The 22,504-nt window shown below is 50.3% G+C and overlaps 1 protein-coding gene across 1 annotated transcript; it reads left to right on the forward strand.

Moving 5' to 3' along the window:
- The first annotated feature begins 421 nt into the window (after window positions 1-421).
- CDR2L (cerebellar degeneration related protein 2 like) lies at window positions 422-18,407 on the forward strand. The gene is made up of 5 exons (XM_009978212.2): window positions 422-500; window positions 12,999-13,111; window positions 14,409-14,557; window positions 15,532-15,696; window positions 17,522-18,407. Exons 1-5 carry the CDS (start codon window positions 422-424, stop codon window positions 18,405-18,407), a joined length of 1,392 nt encoding a protein of 463 aa, XP_009976514.1.
- Window positions 18,408-22,504: the final 4,097 nt, after the last annotated feature.

The raw sequence follows: 22,504 nt of genomic DNA on the forward strand, positions 1-22,504 counted from the left end.
CGCCTCGCCTCCCCCTTCCCTCTCGCCGGGTTTCCTTGCAGCATTTCCATGCTAGAGGTCTCCACCGAGCTGCGGAGAGAGGATCTGCCTGGCTGCGCCGGGCCCTCTTCCTTCCTTTGTGCATCCCCCAGCCCCGTTACAAGCCTTGCCCCCCCCGCCCCGGCCGCCACGTCCCCGCGTCACCCCCCACGCCCCCCCGCAGCCTCCCCCGGCCCTGGAGGCAGGAGGAAGCCGCCCCCCCAGAGCAGGCAGAGCCGGGGCAGCGGCGAGGCTCCGGGTGCCACGTCGTGCCACCCCCCTTTTCCCGGCCCGGCCGGGGCACCGAGGCCGCATCCCCACCCGCATCCCCGCTCCGCATTTTCGGCGGCGGCGGGGTCCCCTTTGGCGGATGCTGCGCGTCTCCCCGGGCCGCTGGTGCTAAATGCTGAGCGCCGACAGGATGGAGGAGTTTCAGAGCGAGGAAGAGGAGCCCTGGTACGACCAGCAGGACCTGGAGCAGGGTAAGGATGGGGACACCCCACCAGCTGCCGGGGATGGTGGGCCAGGAGGATGCAAGGACAGAAAAGGGGGCAAATCCTGGGTGCAGAGGGATGGGATACCTTCTCTCGAGACTCGTATTTGCTGCGCCTCGTCCTGCAGCAGCACCTCCGTGGGAATCTCGGCTCCGTTACTCCATGCCACAGTCCAAGTTTAAACCCAATGGATAGAGGCAGGGAGCCCAGATCTGTCCCGAGCACCAAGGGGGTAAAAAATTTGGTGCGTTATATCCACGAAGAAACTGGTTCCTCTGAAAACTTGCTGCAGGCAGAATCAAACATGGGCAGCTACAGCATCGCTTTCATCGCAGAGCAGTTGCAGGTAGAGTTAGCGAGCACGCTAGTTCAAAATTAATACATTAGAAATAATGTGTTGCTAAGCTGAGGATGCTGAAAATGCTTCCCCAAATCTCTTGCTGTTCAAGCCTAAAACCAAAGGGATCTTCAGCTTTTTAAGTCACCCAATTACTTCGGGAGATTTTTCCAATCAGCTATAAAAGCAGGAGAAATTGGGAAGGAAGGGGGGGGGGGGGCGGGGAAATAAGAAAAAAATCAAGGCCAAGTTTCAAACAACAGAAATAGCTTTGTTAGAGGATAAACATTCACTTGTGTAGTTTGTTTTGAAGTAACTGTACCTACGTTTGCACTAGCTCTGTGGAATGTTTATCCTACAGTTGGACAGTTGGTGGCTGAGGGTATTTGGGGCTTCATTTGGTGGTTGGTTTGGGTTTTTTTGCTTATCTTAATATTTTGAGTCAACACAAAATAAGTAAGTAACTGAAAGAAGTCCTTTTTCAAGCCAGTGGCCTGGGAATGAACTAAACTGCTATGCCAATGTGCAGGGAAAGTCATTCCTACCTAAATCCAGAACCCCTCCAACACGTTGCACTATAGGTACGGTACGGCTATACGTTCACTTTAGCCAGCTGACTGTCAGCAGGGACGTGTGTTCCAGCTGCAGTGCCTCTGCCCACTGTCGCTCCAGGACATTATGTCATGATTTAAAGTTTACACAACTTCAGCTGCAGGGCAGAGGCCCAGCAAGGAATAATGACCAGCCCCCCAGGGATTTTTGCAGCTGGTTTTTAACACAAATTTCTCAGTTAACAGGAAGTAACAATAGCTGGATACTGGGCCCCGTTCTTTGAAACACAACGCTCAAATTAAACCAGGGCAGAGCACGGAGATGGAGCTATCAGCTGAATAAACAGTGCAGCCTTTGAATACTCAGAAATTCACATTTCTGGGTGACGTCTTCCCGTGGCTCACAAGGGGCCTGGGCACTGGTCCAGGGGCAGGATGCAGGCTGAGGAACAGCAGAACTACGGATGAATATAGGGAGTGAACAGCATGGGACTAACTGATTTTTTTATCCTAACGCTGTCCCTGGTGTCAGGTTCATGAGTCAGCACTGGCACCGAACAACTGGCTCACAACAATAAAACCACCTTCCCGCTGCAGGCCAGGTTCTCAGTTCTGTCCTGGCAGCGTAAATGCAGAATAACTGCCTTCGGATGATGGATTGATGCTAGGGATAGACTCCACCTTTGAGCACATACAGGACTAGAGGAAGCCACAGACCCAAAACAAAGCCCAGCTATGGGGTTTGCAGCCTCCCGTACAAATGAGGGCTTCTCAGGCTTGCACAAACTCAGAAGGAGAGATGGGGAAGGCTTTAACTAGAATCAGCCAACTGGAAAGGTCCTATGGGGTAATTACAACCGTAATTAATTTGCATGGTGCACAAAGCATCATGAAGGACAGTGCTTGACTTTGTCCACATACACTGTGCCATTGCATTACAGCCATAGCAGCATCCAGAGGTCTTTGGTGACGGCACAGCCATGGAGCTGTTGGTTTGGAAATGGGGGGTGGAAGACCTCCAGCGTAGCACAGATTATGAGGCAGTTGCAGGCCAGCATTACTAAGAGGATTGGCATGCCAACAGCCCGGGGTCTTGCAGAAACCCACGCCTGGCAGTAGTGCCAGGAAGGCGGAGGACAAAAGCACAGGCTTAAAGACTGTTCCTTAGGAGCAAGGGGTGGGAGAAATGAGAAGCAACCTAAGCTAGGAGAGTGAAGAAGGTTCTTCTGTGAACCACTTGGTTGCTGGGCCTTTATCATCATTTCACAGCATCATCAAATATTTATTACATTTACATCCAAAACTGTTTGCTAAGCAACGGATGGCTTAACTGGGAGCTTTGTGATGATTATGTTAGTTAACCATTTTAGCACCACAGAGGAAATCATGCCTCCTGCTCCACTCCAAGCACCTGTTACTTTCCTCCCTATCCTCCATAGAGCTTTGGCTTGCTGAAATAACTCTTTTTTTTTCAAGAAAATAAATGCCAATCGCGCTTTCCACCCCACCCCCTGCCGAAGTGCCCACAGCAACTGACTGCATCCACTGCTTGCCTTGGAGTTAGCAAGATCTGGTCCCCAGCCTCAAGGCCCTTCCAGCCTCATTCAAATGAAGCTGGTGCCTTTTGGATTCCTTTACCTGTTTCCCAGCATGCTGTCAACCTGTGTGGTTCAAGGCATTGTACTGAGATGCCTTAGCTCATAGAAACAGAGACCCAAATCCCAGCTAGGACACTTGGCAGTGACATGGAAACAGTAGTGGTGTCCTCTAAGGTGTTTCAGTCTGATGATGTTTCCTCTGGGCTTTCTGATTTAAAGAAAGTGGTAAAAATGGAGCTCCGATTGCTTGGTAGCATGGCTTTGCTTATTGCCAGGCTTTCCAAGCGTGAATAGATGTCAGCACTGCTTTGGTTCAGCCACAGCCTCACCTTCCATGAGCTGGGGAATCTGTGCCTCTAAGTGCTAAAAGCAGAATACAGTGACTGTGAACCTTTTTCCAACCTTTGAGAACTGATGATGTGGCTACAGTTGCATCATACCCTGTGTACAGGATGTACGTGCAGTCAGACCCCAAGAGAATGAATGAGCTAAAATTGGAGAGTCTGAGCTGGGGATAAGTGGGGACATCTTTTCTGTTCATCAGAAGCATTTGTGTTCAGAACAGCTGCATCTGGATCCAAACAGAGCAGAGTCCAGACCCAGCAGCTATCTCTGCATCAGCCGCTTTCAGCCTTCATCTCCCCCACAGCAGTCTCCCAAGATGAGCCCTCCTTGCAGCCACCCGCTGCATTCTCTGATCTTCTCAGCCTCCCTATCCGCCCCCCCTCCAGCATTCAGGTCTAAGCCAAAGAGCAGAGTGCAGCCCAAGAGGGGGGCTCTCAAAGCCACCCTTGCGATCCCCGGAGCCTAAATAGAGCTTAAGTGCTGGGGCGATTCCTCCCACGTAAATAAAACAGCCTGGCACTGCTCTGAGTTAGCCAGCAGGACCAGAGGTAGTACAAGATCCAGTACAGCTTCTCATTGCTACTGCGAGACTGACAGTCCTCTCCTCCTGGGCAGCCATAGAAACTTTTGGGCCAAACCATCTGCAATGCAGGCTTAGGACTTTACGGCTGTAACCTCTAAAGGTCTCCAGATTTAAGGATCTTATTTTAATTCCTCCTCCTGCTGCCAAGCATCTGATTGCTTGCATGCTAAGAAGGAAAATGACACAAGGTGCTGAGCTTGCACCGATCCCAACTCACCCGTGTAAAGACACAGGGTCACCAGCACTCTGGTGATCAGCTCCTGACGTTGGGATGAACCCAGGGGATCAGCGCTAGCACCCATACCTGCCCGTTTTCTGCATCTCCCAGCCTATGTGGGGTGCCTATAGAGCTGCAATTCACTGTCAGCTCACCCAAAGGATTCACTGCAACAGGAGGCAGGTGGTACCCCAAATTCTGTCCCTCATGATGCAGTTATCCCAGCAGTCCAGCTCAGGGGACAAACCACACAGCTTGCCTGTCCTCCAGGAGCACAGTGGTTAACTCGCTGTCCTTCCTCCCCAGCGACAAGCCAGAAGGATGGGGGTTTGCCTGCAGTAGCTGAGCCACTTACTTATTTAGCAGCGCAGTACAGCAGGTAGCTTATGGAAGTGGAAAGTTTTCAGTGACTAATTGCTGAGCTGCTTGGGAATGACAAGAGGGACTAGAAAAGTCCCAGGAGAAAAGGAAATAAGATGACAGTTAGGTTAGTCTGAGGAAGGGATGAGAGCCTCCAAATCTGGGGAGGAAAAATAAGAATATATATAGATGTCTCTTCCTAGGATAAAAATTCCCCTGAAGGCAGCAAGAAAAAAGGGCATAAGAGTCCCACACGGCAACTTCCAGGATCTCCCTCCTGGTGTCTCACAGAAGCTCCTTTCTACATCTGCTGAACCCCAGGCACATACTTCCAGCTGTGGGAGGGAGCAGAGTTAGAGGAACTGCTGGAAAGGGAAAAGGAGAGGCAAAGGGGAAAAAAACCCCAACAAAATGAGAGTTTTCCATATCTCCCATCCTGAAACAAGCAGCTAACAGTAGTATTTCTCCTTGGCAAGGCCGTGCACAAAGGATTTACAGCCCGAGTCCTGAAGGACGTTCCCCCCATGGCAGCCCCGAGCCCGAGGGACGGAGAGCCAAGGCACCGGCTGCTGGCACCCTGCACGCAGAGGCTGTCCCCCCACCCCAGCATTTTCCAGTCCTCCCTCTTTCCCCCTGTACCAGCTAGCACTGGCTGGTGACAGGGTGGATGCACTGACTCAGTGTGACAGTCAGGAACCACTTAGAGCTGTGACAGCACCGGGGTCCGATCCTGCTCCTGCCAAAAGCAGTGCCAGTGCACAGGCTGAGGCATGGCTTGCTCACTCCCGCACACACTCCATCTCCTCTGCTAAAAGGCCTTTCCCAGAGCAGCACAGTGCTATATTCCCATCTCACCCAACTAGTATGTCTGTGTGCTCACACCAAACACACCATCAGGGCTTCCAAAGCTTCTGCTTAACCTGCTCAAAAAACACATATGTGGGCCAAGAATTTAGGAAAATATCTCCAATACAAAATACCCTGGAAGACTGAGACCAGATGTTACACAACTGCCTGTCTTTGCACAGCTGGGAATTTAAAAGTTATTTTATGTTAGAGTTGGTTCTTTGCTGAGCTTTTTTTTCCATGCATATTTAACAAACAGTTGTAAACCTTCTCTCCAAAAGGTGACAGTTCTTTTAAGAGGTTAAACAGCCCATTCCTCTGCAGCCTTCTGGGAAGTCACTCCAGTTTATCCCTTGTGCAGTGCAGCTGCCCTGGCACTGCTCAGTTAACTTGTCTCCTCCTTGAGGATTTCAGTCCTTCGAATGGGTAGTATCCAGGTCTGTGCTGACGTCTTCCAATTATGCAGCTGCAGCGATGGCAGTTGGAGCTAGGACATTATCACACCGTCCTCCAAGTTTTCTTGCCTGCAGGCAAGTGTTGAGTCCTGGGAAGCCACACTGGGCTGGGAGGTGGTGGCTGAGCATGGGTCTCTGCAGGAGGAGGCAGAGCAAGGAGCAGCACAGCCCATCATCCTCTCAAGCATCGGTCCTTACAGCAGAGCTGCTTTGGGGACACTGGTTTTGGTGCACTGCATCTGGCTCAGGACTAGTGATGGACATAAATAACACCATCTTGAGAGCACATCAAGTATTTCATCACCCTCTTTCCTTGCAAACTCAGACTGGAAGGCTGCAGCACTGTGTTCAGTGACTGTTGCAGCTGCAAGTGGCAGTTGTGCTGGAACTTGGTTGCTCCTTGAGAGACCAAACTGCTCGGGCTCGGTGGTCCTGCTTGCCTTCCCCCAGCAAGAGGACAGCGAGGGCGGCCGAGATGGCTGGCTCAGAGTAGAACACGTTGTGTGAGCACGAGCAGGGCTGGAGAGCTGACATGGTTGTGGCAGCCCATTGCTGTGGGCGCCGTGCCCTGCCGCACTGACCTGTCCTTCGCAGGTCGCCTTTGCTCAGGGCTCAGCACATGCACGGAACTGTGGTGCAGCAGCAACAAACGTGTAAAGTCTCCCTGCTGCTCATCCTCCTTGTCCATGCTGGGCCAGTTAAAACCTCCTGCCCCCAAAACACACCGGGGACATGAGATTCCCACATGGCATCAATACACATGTCTGTGCCTTTAGCTTGAAAAGAGTAAAAGCCTCTATTCATGGCTCTCTGCATCCCAACATAATTAATTAGTCGGAGCTTTGCTGCATGGAGGAGGAGTGCATGCAGGAAAGCAGTGGCTGCGTTTCTCACTCCTCTTTTCTTGCTTCTCCTCCCCAGCAACTCCACTTGTATTTATTTAGGACACTTTCTGAGCCAGGTGCACTATCAGAGCCTCTAGCCACCAGTCACCAAGCTTTTTGAAACCATTTTAGCCTACAAGGCAAACACGGGCACTGAGGCTGTTGAGATAAGAGAACAGCAGGGAAAGACGCAGATGGGGCCCAACCATGGTCTAATAACACACTCTGTGTTATCATGCTCTAACAACTTGGCAAAACGCACCTTGATTGCTGTGGGCACGGGATGGGACTGCTGTGTATGTGCTTGAATGGACATATACAGCTTATAAGCAAGAGGGAACCATTCTAGATCTCAATCGTTAACACATCCCCAAATTCCAGAGAGGTTGTGGGGCAGAGGGCAGAAAGAAAAAGGTGAGCATCAATTAAATCAAAAGAGCCTGATGAGCATCTGAAAAGAATGAAAAAAAAAAGAAGAGCTGATAGAAAGGAAATACTGAATAGGACTGAAAGATGCAGAAAGCAAGGAAGGGAGCAGCAGGGGCTGAGAAAGCTGGAGGGCTTCCCTGCAGCACAGCACGGTGCAGACTGTGCACCCCTGAGCCCCTTGTCTCAGAGCTGCTCTCCTTGCACTGTGCTGGCCTCGACCCCCTGCAAACCACATGTCTCTGCCACCACCCAAGCTCCCTCCCTACCAGGGATGCTTGCAAAGCCAAAGGCAGCCCAGGGATACAGAACAGATTATGCAAGAGAAAGTAAAAGGAAAGAAAAAAGAAGAAAAAAAAGCAAGCAGGAAATGGAGCAAATCTCATTAGGCTAACAGAAATGCCCGTGTGCCCAGCATCAGCTCAGCCCAGCTAGAGCCAGGGTTTGAAACGAGGAAGGGAAGAGGGAGGACATGGCTGTGCTGCCAGGGGCTTCACGCACGGCCCTCGCCTGCCCTCACCCAGCCCTGCCGGAGGGATCTCCCCTTTGCCATGCTGGGCTGCTCTGCAAAGCCAACTCTGCCTCTGCCATACGCCCAATTACACCAGCACGGCAGGTCCCCACGGAAAACACACAGAACATCAAGCGCAAAGTTGATTTGTGTAGGAATGTCCAAGTTATGCCAGTGTAACAGGGATGGAGAATCCACTCCTCAGCAGTAACACTGGAGGCTCTCTGAAAGCTCTGCCTGACTATAGGAAACACTATCATCCATGGAATGGGCACATTAAAAAGACTTTTCCACATCCAGACTCACCTGCAGGTTGTTTGCAAGGAGCTTTCAGATGGCACTTGCTTCTCTGCACCCCAGCACGTGCCATTGCAAAGGTTTATAAGGGCTAAGTACACAGATTGCCTTCATCACCTGTCGTGGAGCAGCAGTAAGTGATATACAAAAGCTGATCTTTATTGTAACATACTCAGATAGTACAATCCCTTGCAACTAAGAAGAAAAATGAATGAGCAGCAAGTACACCCGACCCTGGAGTAAACCAGCATAGCATCATTTGTTTAGATTTTGAAAGGAATAATTGCACCTACTCTTAAATCTAAGTACCCGTGTGTAATGGAGCGGGCAGCAAATGCAATTAAATTAAACGTCAACAGCATTAAACATCAGTTCTTAACTCTTAACCTACCCCATCCATCAGCTAACAAGCATCCTGAACTTCCTCCAGAGACCTCCACACCAGAGCTCTGCTCGCTGCTCCTCCCCGCTCTTTAGCGGGTGAATTCACCGTCCGCAGCAGGAGAGGAGCAGCCTTTTCTGCAGACCCAACCCAAACCCTTTAGGGAGGGATAAGTAATTCCTTAGTAGATGCTTACTTGCAAAGAACCTGCAAAAACATGCTCCATGAAACCCTGTTTTTAGCTCTACGAGCCAAAGGACTTAACACCCCTCTTACAATCCTGCCTGTCTCGCAGGATGGGGTGAGGGTTGGGTTATTTAGAGGTGAGAAGCAAAGTCCAGTATCCCTCACGTGCGCTTGGAGCAGCGGGCATGTTCTCTCACAGCCTAAACACGAGCCCCTCAATGCAAGAGAGACAACAGGGGAAAGTCCAAAGCAGCTGCTCCAGGTGGTGGCTTCCTCCAGAAAGTCGTATTTACAGGGACTGTCTGAATAGAACCACAGAATGGTTTGAGTTGGAAGGGACAGTAAAGACCATCCAATTCCAACACCCCCTGCCACGGGCAGGGACACCTTCCACTACATCAGGTTGCTCAAAGCCTCATGCAACCTGGCCTTGAACACTTCCAGGGATGGGGCAGCCACAGCTTCTCTGAACAACCTGTTCCAGTGCCTCACCGCCCTCAGTGTAAAAAATTTCTTCCTTAGATCTAACTGAAATCTCCCCTCTTTCAGTTTAAAGCCATTGCCCTGTGTCCTGTCACTACACACCCTTGTCCAAAGCCCCTCTCCAGCTTTCTTGTAGCCCCTTTAGGTACCGGAATGCTGCTAGAAGGTCTCCCCAGAGCCTGCACTTCTGCAGGCTGAACATCCCAAACTACTTACTGGATCACCATTGTGCCAAGAGCAGCCAAAACCTCCCCTGCCCAGCACCAGGCTTATACTCCCCCAAAGCCACAACCAAGAGATGCTGGTGGGGAAAAAAAAAAAAACCACCTTCAGAGAGTGGCTGTGGCAAAGACTGCTCTGCCCAAATGGATGCAGACCAGCACCGGGAAGGCAGAAACGGCTCCAAACCCTCTTTGTGCCTCGTTGCAAGCTGCTGGGGAAGCGCTCAGTTCTGCAGCAGCCCTGTGCAGTGCACATCTGCCTGTGCCAGCATTGTCATGGGATGCTGCAGCGGAGGAACACCCTGCAGTTTATTCCTCAGTCTCTTTCAGTCAAACACAACCTGCTGCAGCTTTTGGATTAGGATTTTTTTCAAGTTTGCCAGCAGAATTACCACTGGGCTGATGATGATCTCCGCAGCTTCGAAACAGCTGCCTCCTGGATGCACTGTCTGACCATGCTCCCCTGTACCAAGCAGTGCTTGGATTCAACTCCTGCTCCCTTCCCACCATATGGTCTCTCTTCTCTTCCCCTCCCTCCTTGCTCAGGCGCCTTTCCCGCGGAAGCTTGCAGGGAAACACAGCCTCCGTCCCTCCCTCTGCTTTGCTCTGTAGGCGCAGCTCTTTGTTTGGGGACGCAGGGTGTCTCCTTGGCTGGTGTTAATTAGAAGGGTCACATCAGCACTTGCAGTACCAAGAGCCAGAGGGCACCGAGCTGGTGCTGCCCAGGACAGTTTGCATCCACAGTCCTCTCCTAAATAGGATTTGGGCAACACCAAGACCCTCATTTTTTAAGGTGAATGTTGGGCATTTAACAGCGGTGCCTTCAGCACAGAGACCGGGCACATCGAGCAGACGCACAGCACAGCCGCTCCCCACCACTTTGTTTCTCCTTCTGCCTCAAGAGGGGAGGGGGAAGGGAGGCATCCGCATATCTGCTAAATTAGGGCAAGTCGTACAACACTGGCTGGCTGATCTGACAGTGGAAAAGCAAAAAGGAATATAAAAAATTGTGGGGAAACCACAGTGCTATGCAGAGAGTATCCCCAAATTCTTAAATAGTTATTCTCCTTCTCCGCCCCAACAACTTACTGAAATTTCACATTCAGCCTCAGGTTTCCGAGGTCTCCAAGGAGAGGAGCTGTGTGCTCACCTAGCCTATGCAGAGCCACAATTAGTGCAAAGAACAAGAGGGATCTGATCTGAAGATGACATTAAAGCACTTGAACATAGCATCCCCTCCCTCCCCACAGTCCCACAGCCTGGGGGAGACCAACAGGTGGGGAAGAGGACTCAGGCGCGACAGGGATGGATGAGATAGGATTACTGAGGATGCTTTGGCTGGCTGGCAGAGAGCGAGTGTGTGTGATGATGGCTGAGGCAGTTAAAAGACACTGAAAGAACCAACTCCCCTGTGTCCTTTAAGCTGGGAGTCTCCCAGGCCCTTATGCTCAAAACGGAAACGAAGAATCAATTTCCTCCTCAGAGCTCAGCCCCGTTCTTTCCTCTTTCCCACTCGTCCCCAAACGCTGCCCATTTCCCCCATTAAATTATTGCTGACAGAGCCCTTTAAATTACAATGCAGGATCTCGCACTGCCTAATCCACTTAACTCAACCCCAGCTGATTAAATTGGATGCCATATGGTGGGAGAGCACGGGTGTAATCCGCAGGGACGGGGACGCACTTGACTCATTACCTGGAGCACAGCACGGAGCCTTCTCACTACACACCCCTGTACTGGGACCCTGCTTGCTGCAAGGGATGCAATTTGCAAGGTGCCAGTCTCCAGCAACGACACCGGCTCTGGCAAGGTGACAGTGCCATTAAATACAGCCCCAAGCAGCTTAAAGGCACAAATTGTCCTCCAGCTCTGCTGGCATCTGGCTGTTCCCCCATCCCCAGCTGGTGTAGCAAACATTTGGTCTCCCAAGGGCACTTTGGAAAATGGGGAAATTTGGTGCTTGGAAAAAAAAAAAAAATAGGTGAAGGAGGTCTGTCCATGGGGAAATGCGCCAATATCTTGACTGCAGTGATAGCTGGGATTGCAGCCCTCAGACCAGGTCACTGTGCAACAATGAGGATTACAATCAAAAAGGGCACAGCCTGGAACAGCACCCTGTGATGCAGGCCACAGCTAGAAAGCACATTCCCATGGTAAAGTGGAGATTCGAGGACACACTGAGCAGCTGTTGGCTGGACCACGTCTGGGAGCCAGCCCTCCAGCACTGCTAGAGCCACACAGAAAGAAACACAGCCATCACCTGAACTGATAACACATCAGCACTTCCCACAGCACAGCATTATCCGTGAGGAAAGCCCCATCCCAAGCACTAACAGCACTCCCCCAGCAATTACTCATGTCCCAGAGGTCGGTGTTAGCCTCGATTTGTGATGTGCTGTTTGAAGTGCAAGAGATCAGTGATTTTCCCAGGCTCAGAACACATCCTAAGCGTCCTTGTTCCCTTCCTTCTTGTCCTAGTGACCTAGGACTGCTGTTTCCCAATCAACTGCACAGCCAAATTAACGGCTGGAAGAAGTTAGAGCTGCTCTCAGCCCTGGCAGAGCCTTTGCAAAACACATTGTTAGCTGCAGAGTAGAGAGGAGCATTACAGAGGGCTGAGAAAATGCTGGGGCAGGAGACACAGGTCCCCTCACGCACTGCAGGACCACCGCTCCTTAATGGGCTAAAACTGCGTGAGAACCACACCAGAGAGAGAAAGAGCAATAACACTCATCAGGAGCTGTTTCCTTACCTTTTTTGAAGGCTTACGGTCAGATTTTCAGTCTGCCACTGTGAGAGGTAGAAACTCACCTCTGAAAGCACCAGGGGAAAAAAAAAAAACCACAGGAACCCACATGATCACGGGAGGTCGGGCTTTAAGAAGACAAGCAATTTCGGTGAAAGCAAAGGGATGTTATCAGAGCCAGCTGTGCCACTCCAGGCTCAAACAGCATCACCTGGGGTGCCCAAGCTTTGGCCAACACAGGACTCACAGGGTCCTGGGGCTTTTTCTTTACCCAGAAGGCAGCAAACCCAGTATTTTAAGCCGACCACACTGTCAACCTCTATTTTTCCCTGTGTATCTCCTAAAGTCCAACTATTTCAGTAGCTTCCTAAGGGCGTTTAGAGGTGGCAGAGAGTGAATACAACGTGGTTTGTCCTCACCCTGGAGCTGCCCCAAGGAAAGAGCCGCAGACCCGGCCGGTGCAGCGCTGCCGGGGCGGCAGATGCAGGAGGTGCTTTCAGCCCCCTCGGGCCACGCGTGGTTTTATTACTCATGTCAGTCTATTAGCGGGTGATGGATGGAGCCTGACAGGGAAGGCAAGGCACTCCCTTCATTAGAGATAATAATATAATTTACGGAGCATCCCCAAGTCCCTGCAGGGCTTTACCAACCCTCGCTCTCGTTCTCATGGATGCTGAGCCCCTCTCAGCGCCGCAGGTCTCAGCTATGAGGGATGGAGGTGCTGAGCACCTGCTACAGCCAAACCCAGGGCCTCATCCTGGCTACACAGTGTGTAGTGCAATGCAGAAGGGTTATGCAGCCAGCTAGGCACCAAATCCTCATTGCATAGGAGAGCTGCAGATGTCCTGAGCTTGGCCACCTCTTGCTTCTGCAGCCCAAGATGAAAGAGAGCAGATCCTGTATGTGCCATGAGCACTCATTCATATCAAAACCTCCCAATAACACCAGCACCATGCAAAATGCCCCATTGAGTTTGGTGCGGTGGCATTTGGGGACCCCACCACATACCCCTGTGGAGCTGCAGGAACTGCAGCAGCTTTGTCCCACCTGCTTTTCAGACTTGCATTTGGCCGCGGAGCTGGGGAAGACACTGCTGGAGCGCAACAAAGAGCTGGAGGACTCCCTGCAGCAGATGTACGCCACCAATGAAGAACAAGTGCAGGAAATCGAGGTAGGAACACAGTGGGGCCAAGCGTGGGGATGGGAGCTGCTTGGCCACTGCTGTCACCTAAGAGCGACAGTGGGGATGGGACACTTCCACCAACACCAACAGCTCAGATGCCAGGAGAAAGGAAGGGGTGTGCCATGGGGTTGGGAGTTAAAGCCCATCCCAGCCCTGGAGAGGATCTCCTTTCCCCACTAACTGGGATTTACCCCCTCTCACATCCCCACCTCCTGCCCAGATGTGCACACCAGATTTTGGCACCAGGTTGCAGCTGGGGCACGTTTGGCCTTTCCCTGCCCATCCACCAGCCTTCACACTCACTTTTCTTTGCTCTGCTGCTGCTTTCCCTTGGTTCCAATTAGAATCGCATTTGTTCCCAGCTGGCCCCTCGACACCCCCATAACACAGCCCCTTTTGTTAGAGGCATAAAATAGCTCTTTATCCAAGAGCTGCAATCTAACCCACTGTTTCAAGCATCCTTTGGGGTCAGGGCAGTATTTCTAAGAGCCCTCAGAACTGATCTTAGAGGCTTAAACCTGCTGTGCCAGGAGGGTTTTCATCCACTGGAAAACTTCTAGGAATCTATGAATTAAAAAAAGATCAGAAACCCTCTGATTTAAAAGGACGCAGGGCAGACAAGGGCTGCGAGTTCACAAGAGCCACACGCAATGGCTGCAGGGATCTGACAGCTGATGTCTGAGGAAACTGGTGGATGGATTTAGCTGTCCCCCCCAGCAGCCCTTCAGGAGCATGTCCACCAAAGGATTTGGGATCTGGTCCCAGCCAAAGGTGAGCTCTTGGGTAGATGTCTCTCTGCCAGGATAAAATCTTGCAATGACAGACTCACAGAAAGGGGTCTTTGAACACGCAGAAAACGTGTCTCCTCACATTTCGCTGACTCAGGGTTTTAGCCTGAATTCCCAAGGAAACGCAGCTTCTGCAATCAATCTGTCAGACGATCCGGGAACCGACTGGCCAATTTCAGTCAATTTTGGTGAAGGATCATAGTCCCAGGGATATCAACTTTCTTTGGGTACTGGGAATAAAAAAGCAGCTGTATAGAGAGACTGAGGTTAGTGCCCTTCACAGAGGGCAGGGAAAGTTCAATTAAATTTCAGACACAGAAGTATTTACAGTGGGCAGGGGTATGAATATTTCACCTGTGCCGAAGGGTTCAACCAGGTAGAGGATAAATCAGCCACAAAACACATTATCAGAGGAAGCGAAGGCTGTAGGAATTTCTGCCTGTGAAACAACCTGGGTTTGGGATGTGAAGCGTTTCTGTTTCGCTTTTTTCTTGCAGTACCTGACCAAGCAACTAGAGATGTTGCGGCAGATGAACGAACAGCATGCGAAAGTCTATGAGCAGCTGGACCTGACAGCACGGGACCTGGAGCTAGCTAACCAGAAGCTCGTGCTGGAAAGCAAGACATCCCAACAGAAGATACAGTGGTATGGCCTCTCTCCTCCTCCCACCGCGGTGATGCTGTGCCCAACAGACCTTCATCTCACCCTTCCCCTGCCCCAGAGCACAGCATGTCCTTGCTATCGAAGCCGTTCTCTTATCGGTCAGGTTTTGCAGCTATTTACAACACAAGCTCATTGCACCGGTGCTGGTTAGCAGAGGTCAGCCACAGCACAGACACCCCTGGGACGAGGGCTGGATAAAGGAGCATCTGTAGCTGCCAAGAGAGAGGCACAGCAGCCTCTCCTCCTCCTCCTCCTCGGATGAGTTTCCTTGAAGAGGAGGCACATAATCGTATCAGGGAGGTCCCCAGCACACAGCTCAGCAGAAACACTAGGCACAGATCCAGCGTTTAGTGAAACCCTGGCTAGTCCATGCTGAAACACCAGTTTGTCGATAGCTTTTTCTTTCCTAAAACAGGCCCACGATCAAGGTCATCCTTGGAAACAACAGACTAAGCCATGTCCTTGCAATGCAGCAAACAACTGTGCAGAGAGGGAGTTTCGGAGCAAAGAGGTTTACAAACTGCATTCACAGCCAGAACAAAAACACAGAGAGACCAGGGAGAGATTTAGTTATCTCTACACGAGAAACAGGAGGAAGAGAGTAACAAGCTCACTTGCTTGCTTTCAGTGCAGAGATATTCCAGGATAGTGCTTCCATCCCAGTGCTTCCATGACTGTTTTAGCCAACTGATTTGAGGACAGAGGGTCTTAAATTAGTACGATCCCTTTCCACTGCTTCAATCCCCCACATTTTTCTATAAACATCTCTACTGAAGAGTGACCATGCAGAGAAAGACCAGCCAATGCCATGAAAAGCAAGTGCTGTCATACTCCCAGGGCACACGCTAGAAACTGGAAGCACCTTCCATAGTCTGGCTTTGTCTGTAGAGAAAAAAACTCCTTTTAAGGACCTGTAGTGTCTGTCTCCTCATCCGTGCTCCCTCCTCTCTCCGCAGCTTGACAGAAACGATCGAGGGGCTGCAGAACCAAGTGGAGGAGCTGCAGAAGCAGGTGGAGGAAATGCGGAGCTTGGAGCAGCTCCGAATTCGGCGGGAGAAGAGGGAGCGGCGCCGAACCATCCACACCTTCCCCTGCCTTAAGGAGCTGTGCTCCAGCCCCAGGTACCAACCCTCGCCTTTAGCCACCCCTCCAACCTTCTCCGCCACCTCCTCTGCCCATGAACAGGGGATGCAGTGGGATAGTCCCTCTGGGGTGCACAAAACCCCACGTACACGCCATAGAGATCTAGGCTCTGCATCAGAGCCTGAAACTCAGTGCTGGAGGTGCAGGGAGGACATCCCTCTCTCCTACCCGCCCGCCTGTGCAGGTGGCATTGGCAAAGCAGAGCCTTCATGACCCCAGCATCAGCCATGCCTCAAATGGGGAGACATAAGCTCTTTTTTGGAGGGCAGGAGGAGCTGGATGCCCCAGGCAGCTGCGCTGGGCCAGGCTGCAGGGGACAGGCATTGCCTGGAGGGGCTGGGACTGTCCTGGCGTGGTGGCAGGGAGCTGTGCAGGAATGCTCACCAGGCAGAACTCATTGCACGAGCTCTAGATCACCAGTACAGTACAGTACCAGTCTCTCCCAGTACAGCCCACTCAATAACACATCATGTGAAGAAGACCCTTGCCTCAAGCTGCGTATGCAGCTTCCCTTCCCAAATGTTTTCCCTTTCCAGCCACCTGGACCAGCATCTCTAGCACACTGAAACCAGCTGACTGGTGCATCTTGTCCCGTATGACTCCAGTACCCCCCAGGAGCACCAGTCACACCACAGGATACGCCATGTGCTGCCAAGTGCTGTACAAACACCTGCAGCACTATTGCACACTTGATCCCCCGCTGTGTTAATTCACTGACCTCGTGAGGGCATTTCTTGCTCAGCTTTGTCCATGATAGAGGCTTCTTTAAATAGATAAGCGATCGATAAAACTTTGTTAGTGAAAGCATCCTCTGCCAGAGGATACGGACAAAAGACACTTTAACTGCAGCAGCAACGAGGATGTTATGAGGGCATAACCTAACCCCCAGCAAAATCCACTTAATGCTTCCATGGTTCTTTTCCCCCCAGTCCCCCAATCCCACTCTCCTCCCAGTGCCTCAGGACCTGGGTTCGGCTTGCAGCTCTGCAGTGGGCTCTGAAGGTCAGGCTGCCCTTCAGTAACTTGGAAACGTGTTCGATACCCCCCGCCACGAGCCATGCCTCCCAGGGGAAGCCATGGTGCTCGCTTGTTTTCCAATCTGTTCTAACCAGATAGGATGCCATGGGCACTTCACTGAGGAAGAGAAAAATCTGATTTCCCAACAGCAACACGAGGGAAAGGGGAAGTGTGTGTTATCGCTTCCCAGGCGGTGAGCAATAACGAAGGGGTGACTGTCCAAAGTCTCTTTCTGCCTCCCTTGCTGTATAAATCTTCTCCCGCTCTCTCTGGAGCACCTCCCAGACACAGGACAGCAGAGCCTGCGCTTCTGTTTTTTGGCTGGGTGGGGTTTGGGGCTGTTGTCAGACACAGCGAGTAGCTGATGAACTCCATGATACAGTGAGTGGCTGATGAACTCCAGCAGGAAAAACTCAAAGCTGCCTACTTTCAGCTGTTGAACTGGTAGCACTTGAACATTCCTCCTTGCTTCACGACAACGTTGGTGGCTTGTCCATTAGCCAGATGAGTCTTTTACCTTTTAAGGTTTCGTTTTCCTCCTGTCTTTCATCACTGCTACCAAACAGGACTGCAGGTTCTCTGAAACAGCCTGGTCTCTCTGTCCAAAAGAGCCACAGCCGTACCTTCTGATCTCCTGGCACATGGGAGGAGGCATATCTCACTCCGTGAGCTCAGGTTACCTCCTTTCTGGGCACCAGTGGAATTACTTACAGGACGATAAGACACAATCCAAGTACCTTGTGTGCACTTGGTCAGACTCTCTCAAGGGTCCTTCTTCTCTTTCAGGTATGAGGACGCGTTCCAGGTCCACAGCTCTTCCACAGAGTTCAATCAGAAGCCACTGGAGAGGGAGAATGAGCGTCTCCAAGCCATGGTGAACTCCTTGAGGTCCCAAGTCAACCAGGAGAAGCAGCGGAAGGAGAGGGTTGAGCGAGAGTACACCTCCGTAATTCAGGAGTACTCGGACCTCGAGCAGCGGGTGTGCGAGATGGAGAACTGCAAACTGCGCATCAAGGAACTGGAAGCAGAGCTGCTAGAGCTACAACAGATGAAACAAGTCAAGAAGTATCTGCTCAGCAGAGAAGACAACCTGTCCGAAGCCCTCCTCGAGCCGCTGAATAACGCCCCAGAAGCAGACTACATCGACCTCTCTGAGGAGGAGGGAGGAAAAAGCCATGGGCCATCAATGACCCCTTCCCCAAACCACCCTGTCCGGAAAAGCTGCAGTGACACAGCCCTCAATGCCATCGTGACCAAGGATGCCGTGAGTCGGCACGAGGGCAATTACACACTGCACGCAAACAACGTGCGCAAACGGGGCATGTCCATCCTGAGGGAAGTGGACGAGCAGTATCACGCCTTGCTGGAGAAGTACGAAGAGCTCCTGAGCAAATGCCGGCAGCACAAGGACAGCGTGCGCCACACAGGAGTCCAAACGTCACGGCCCATCTCTCGTGACAGCTCCTTCAGAGACTTCCGGGGAGAGGGACACGAGTTGGAAGAGCGGAAAACCATGGAGAAGACCATCAGCAAACACGTGGAGGCTGTGGACAAGCGGCTGGAGCAGAGCCAGCCCGAGTACAAGGCCCTTTTTAAGGAGATCTTCTCCCGCATCCAGAAAACAAAAGCAGACATCAACGCCACGAAGGTGAAAAACAAGAGCAGCAAATGAGTCCTGCCGCTCCGCAAACTCCCACATGCAATCGCAACAGCCAAGTCTTCTCTTCAGCCCCAGGAAACACCACGTGGCCCCACTGCTTTGAAGGTTCGAGAGGTCTACAAGCAAGAAAACGTCACAGAGACTCAACTCGCTTTTTTAAGCTTGGGCTCTGGACAACTCCTTGGGACAATTGTACATTGTAGTTAGAGGATTTCAGAAACTGTATGACGGATCTCTGCATGAGTTGCTGCCGCTGCCAGACATCACAACAGCAACGTAAACCACACCACGAAAAAAGAAAACTGATCACCTCCTCCACCCTTTTCAGCTTGTCTTACAGCCCGATTATCTGCAAGCAAAAGCCTGGATGTCCTCCAGCATCCTGCCACAGCTGGAGCGCAGTGTTTCAAAGTAAAACAAAAAGCCATCAGGACTTCAGGGGCTGCTCCAGCACACCAGCCCAACCCTCCACTTTGGTTTTATGGCTAAGAATCTACGCTTGTACCCCAGAGACTTCCGTCTATGCCTTCCCCTTCCCCAAAGGGCAGTATGTTCTTGCTATTTAAGCCATTCTCTTACCAGTCAGGTTTTTCAGCTATTTACAATGCAAGCTCATTGCAACTGGAAAAACTTGAAGAGAAACATAAAACTGACTGTTCTGTCTTCATCAGCGTCGCTTAGTATTTCAGTCCATACTCTCTAGACTTTGTCGGCATATGGGATTTCCTGGCTTTAAATCTGCCCCAGTATTTCAGCCTAGGTGAAGCACTGTGCCTGGTAGGAACTTGATGACCAGGGCCTTCCCGTAAACTAGAGAAGAAGTGCTATTACAGTATCAGAGACATGCGTTCATCTTCAAGAGGTTGTCATTGCCCCATTGTAGCAAACTCCTCAAATACAGCTTGCATGGGCTTGCAAAACTGGCTACCAGTGACTCGCGTGCAAGCGGACGGATAAAGCATCACACTCGTGCAGCGTCAGGAGCTCCAGCCCTGGCAGTAGCGCTGATCACATATGGCGCCACGCTTTTGCTCTGAACATCTCTCCAGTCGAGAGGGCAGATTTCAGTTTTCTGCTGAAAATAATCTTTCTTGGCTGAGATACTGTCTCCAAAGGTTTTCACCTCTTACGTTCCAGTTCACTTTCCAGCACTGAAATCTCCTCACTTTTGCTTCCACAGACACGCAAACACACAGCCAAAAGGCCTCTGCAGTCTCAGGAATCACCAGTTTCCATTTTTCATGAACTAGTTGTTGACCTTGTACGGTCAGACACGCGTTTTAGGCAGAGAAGCAGCATTTCATTACAGCTTAGGCAACACTCTGAGCATTGAGCCACAAGAAACAAGCAGTTCAGTGTAAGCTACCTATTCTTTACCTGTCTGGAGACAAACTTCAGGCCAGATTTGGATTGTATTTTCACCAGCTTACATCCCAAAATCTTCGGGAAATGGTTGGGATTTTTTGCAACATTGAGATAAATAAATGAGAATCTGGCTTTGGAGGGGGAAGACTGTTAAAATGTAATTATCCTCCGAGTCTAGGGCCTTGACATTACGAGGAGCTACCTTTCTTTCACTTACCACAGAATTAATGCAAAAATACCCCCAAAAATACCCTCTTTCGTTAAGCTGAGTACCACAGAGGTAAATTGGCAGGAGTGCGATGCCCAAACCTTACCTGCTCCAGAGGTCTCCTCCTCAAACCACATACCACCAAGCGCTCCGCTCTTCCATGCTCTGCATTTTCAGGTGCCCTATGGCCCCAAACTCAAGAAACGTTGGGAGCCATACGCACAACTGTGGCTACCAGCTCTGTAACAGTATGGAGAACCTTCATGCCTTATTTATTTATAATGGAAAGCAGTTGTCTAATAAAATAAAATAAACAAAAATGAACAACAGCAACAAAAGCATCGTTGTTGATTTTCGCAGGGCACTCACCGCCCTGTTACATCGGTGTTTGTGGCAGGGGATATCTGAAGCAATGTTGGTTTAAGTCAGCCAGTGTTTACTCTTGCGGTCATCTGGTTGCTGCAGAGGTGTGGGAAGAGGATCGCCCTCACTTTCTGTTTTAAACAATCCGGTGTGAATCAGCATCACAGTTAAGCGTACAACAGATTAAATATATTTTCAAATGCTTTATTCTCTTCTCAAATAAAAAAGAAACATTGGTATTCTCAAAGCCGAGACTTTCTTTACAGCTCTTTTTACTTTTAAGAACAGCAGAAGATTTATTTCTTTGATTTTCATGTATGATTTGGGTCAAGAAAATGCTTCAGGCTCCTTTGCAGAAAGCAGAGAGAACACGCCGAACGATGCTGCTGCATTATTTATATAACATACATTTTATGCACTTGGACTACTAACACTCGCCACACTATAAAAACCCCTCTTTTGTCAGCTCTGGAGTCTCTGTAAAACCACACAATTTCTAAACTTGCAATTCAAATGCTATTTTTGTTTTGGTCTTTCTTGAAAACCACACGTCCAAAAATTACTGATGTAAGTAAATAACACGATATTAGCACTTGGCTGAACAAAGGAACAGCTGCTGTGTAGCAGCAGTTTGTTCAGCAAAGTGCTGAGGGCATTTTTTTCTGCATCCAAAAATATTAGTGGCCAGATATATACATCCTGATGACTGCGTGAGTCAGAGTCACTTGATTTTTTTCTTAAGTGAGGCTTTCAGCGATCAAAGGAGGAAAAAATAAGCATCTCCTGGCCTTTTATCCCACCTTCTATCTAAACTTTTCAAATTGCTTTGAAAGCACCAAGGAAAACTACACAACTCCATTAAGAGGTAAGGAGAGAGGATTAAGCAACCACACTGCTGACCACAGAAACTGGTCTAATAGGGAGCAGCAGCTATTTAATAGCACATCCCCAGGATGTGAGGCAGAAAGAAAAATCCTGCATGCAATTAAATGGACAAGAAAAAGTACGATATAATAAGAAATAATGATTAATTTCAGAATTTGGCAAAAATAATGACCCTCTTCAGCTCACACTGTTAAAAACAATAAGGGCACAGCTTGTCAAGAATTCAGTTTCATGCTGTATTTGAAATATGACATTTAGACAAGTGCCTTTCCATCAGATCTAGTCTGGCTTCTTACTTTACCACCAGTTTGAACGACCCTTCAGAAAAGCACTCATCATTACAAATAGGGATGGACCACTTGAAGCACAAATACAAGAGTTTTACAGAGCTTGAACTCTCACGGGGAAGGAGATTTCCTGATTCAGCAGTCTTCCCTCTCTTACAGGAGCTGAGACCTTCTGGAAGGTCCCTCAAAGTCGTGACTTGCTCCTACACTAATGGCTTGTGCCCTCACTCTCACAAGGAGCAACCAGCTCCTTGGACACATCAGCTTTTGCATCACGTTTCAGGGACGGCTCCTTACAGCTCTTGCTCACCAGTGACCACCATCACCAGATGGGGTGAGCTTGCTTTCTAAGCCAGCGTGAGTGCTGAGGCAGCTCGTTTCTCCAGCTTAAAAGTCAAAAACTTGGCTTTCCTTGCGTCACGCCAAAGGAAGACCTTGTCATCCCAAACCCTGCCTGCCGGGGAGAGCCGTTTCCGACCATCCAAGTGGAGATCATTCTACTTTTTACCAAGACTCTTTGAATGTCTGTACCAGCCAACACAGTGTGGGAACGAAGCAAAACCAGAGAGAAATGTCCTTTTAGACGGGTCTGGCTTTGACTGCGTGACCTTCAAGCTCCTTTCCCAGCCCGTGTGCACTGTACAGTGACACTGTCCTTGGCGAGTGTCACCAGCACAATGACAACGCAGGCACGTTTCACAACAGTTGGTAAAATGAGTCATCCTGCTTTGGATATTGCACCCATCCTTCTGGCTACAAGTTACAAACATTTACCTGTTCCTTTTTAGAAATTAAGGTCACCAGATGGCACGATTTGTCTCTGATAGTTCTTGGTTTTTTTTCCTTAAAGCTTTCACTTTTCAGCCGAGTTTGGACGGGGGAAGCAGAGCAGAAGAACCCCGGGATACAGAGATTCAATTAAAACAAAGCATGGAGGCCTCCTTTGCCCCAAGCACTGCTCAGCCCCAGTCAGGGCAGACTGATCATCAACATCCAGGGCC

Source organism: Tauraco erythrolophus, chromosome 20 (assembly GCF_009769465.1).
Source record: "Tauraco erythrolophus isolate bTauEry1 chromosome 20, bTauEry1.pri, whole genome shotgun sequence".
Lineage (NCBI taxonomy): Eukaryota > Metazoa > Chordata > Aves > Musophagiformes > Musophagidae > Tauraco > Tauraco erythrolophus.

Coding starts and splice junctions, on each gene's coding strand:
- CDR2L (XM_009978212.2), top strand. CDS start 422: ATGCTGAGCGCCGACAGGATGGAGGAGTTTCAGAGCGAGGAAGAGGAG. Junction 501..12,998: donor CCAGCAGGACCTGGAGCAGG/GTAAGGATGGGG, acceptor CCTGCTTTTCAG/ACTTGCATTTGGCCGCGGAG. Junction 14,558..15,531: donor TCCCAACAGAAGATACAGTG/GTATGGCCTCTC, acceptor CTCTCTCCGCAG/CTTGACAGAAACGATCGAGG.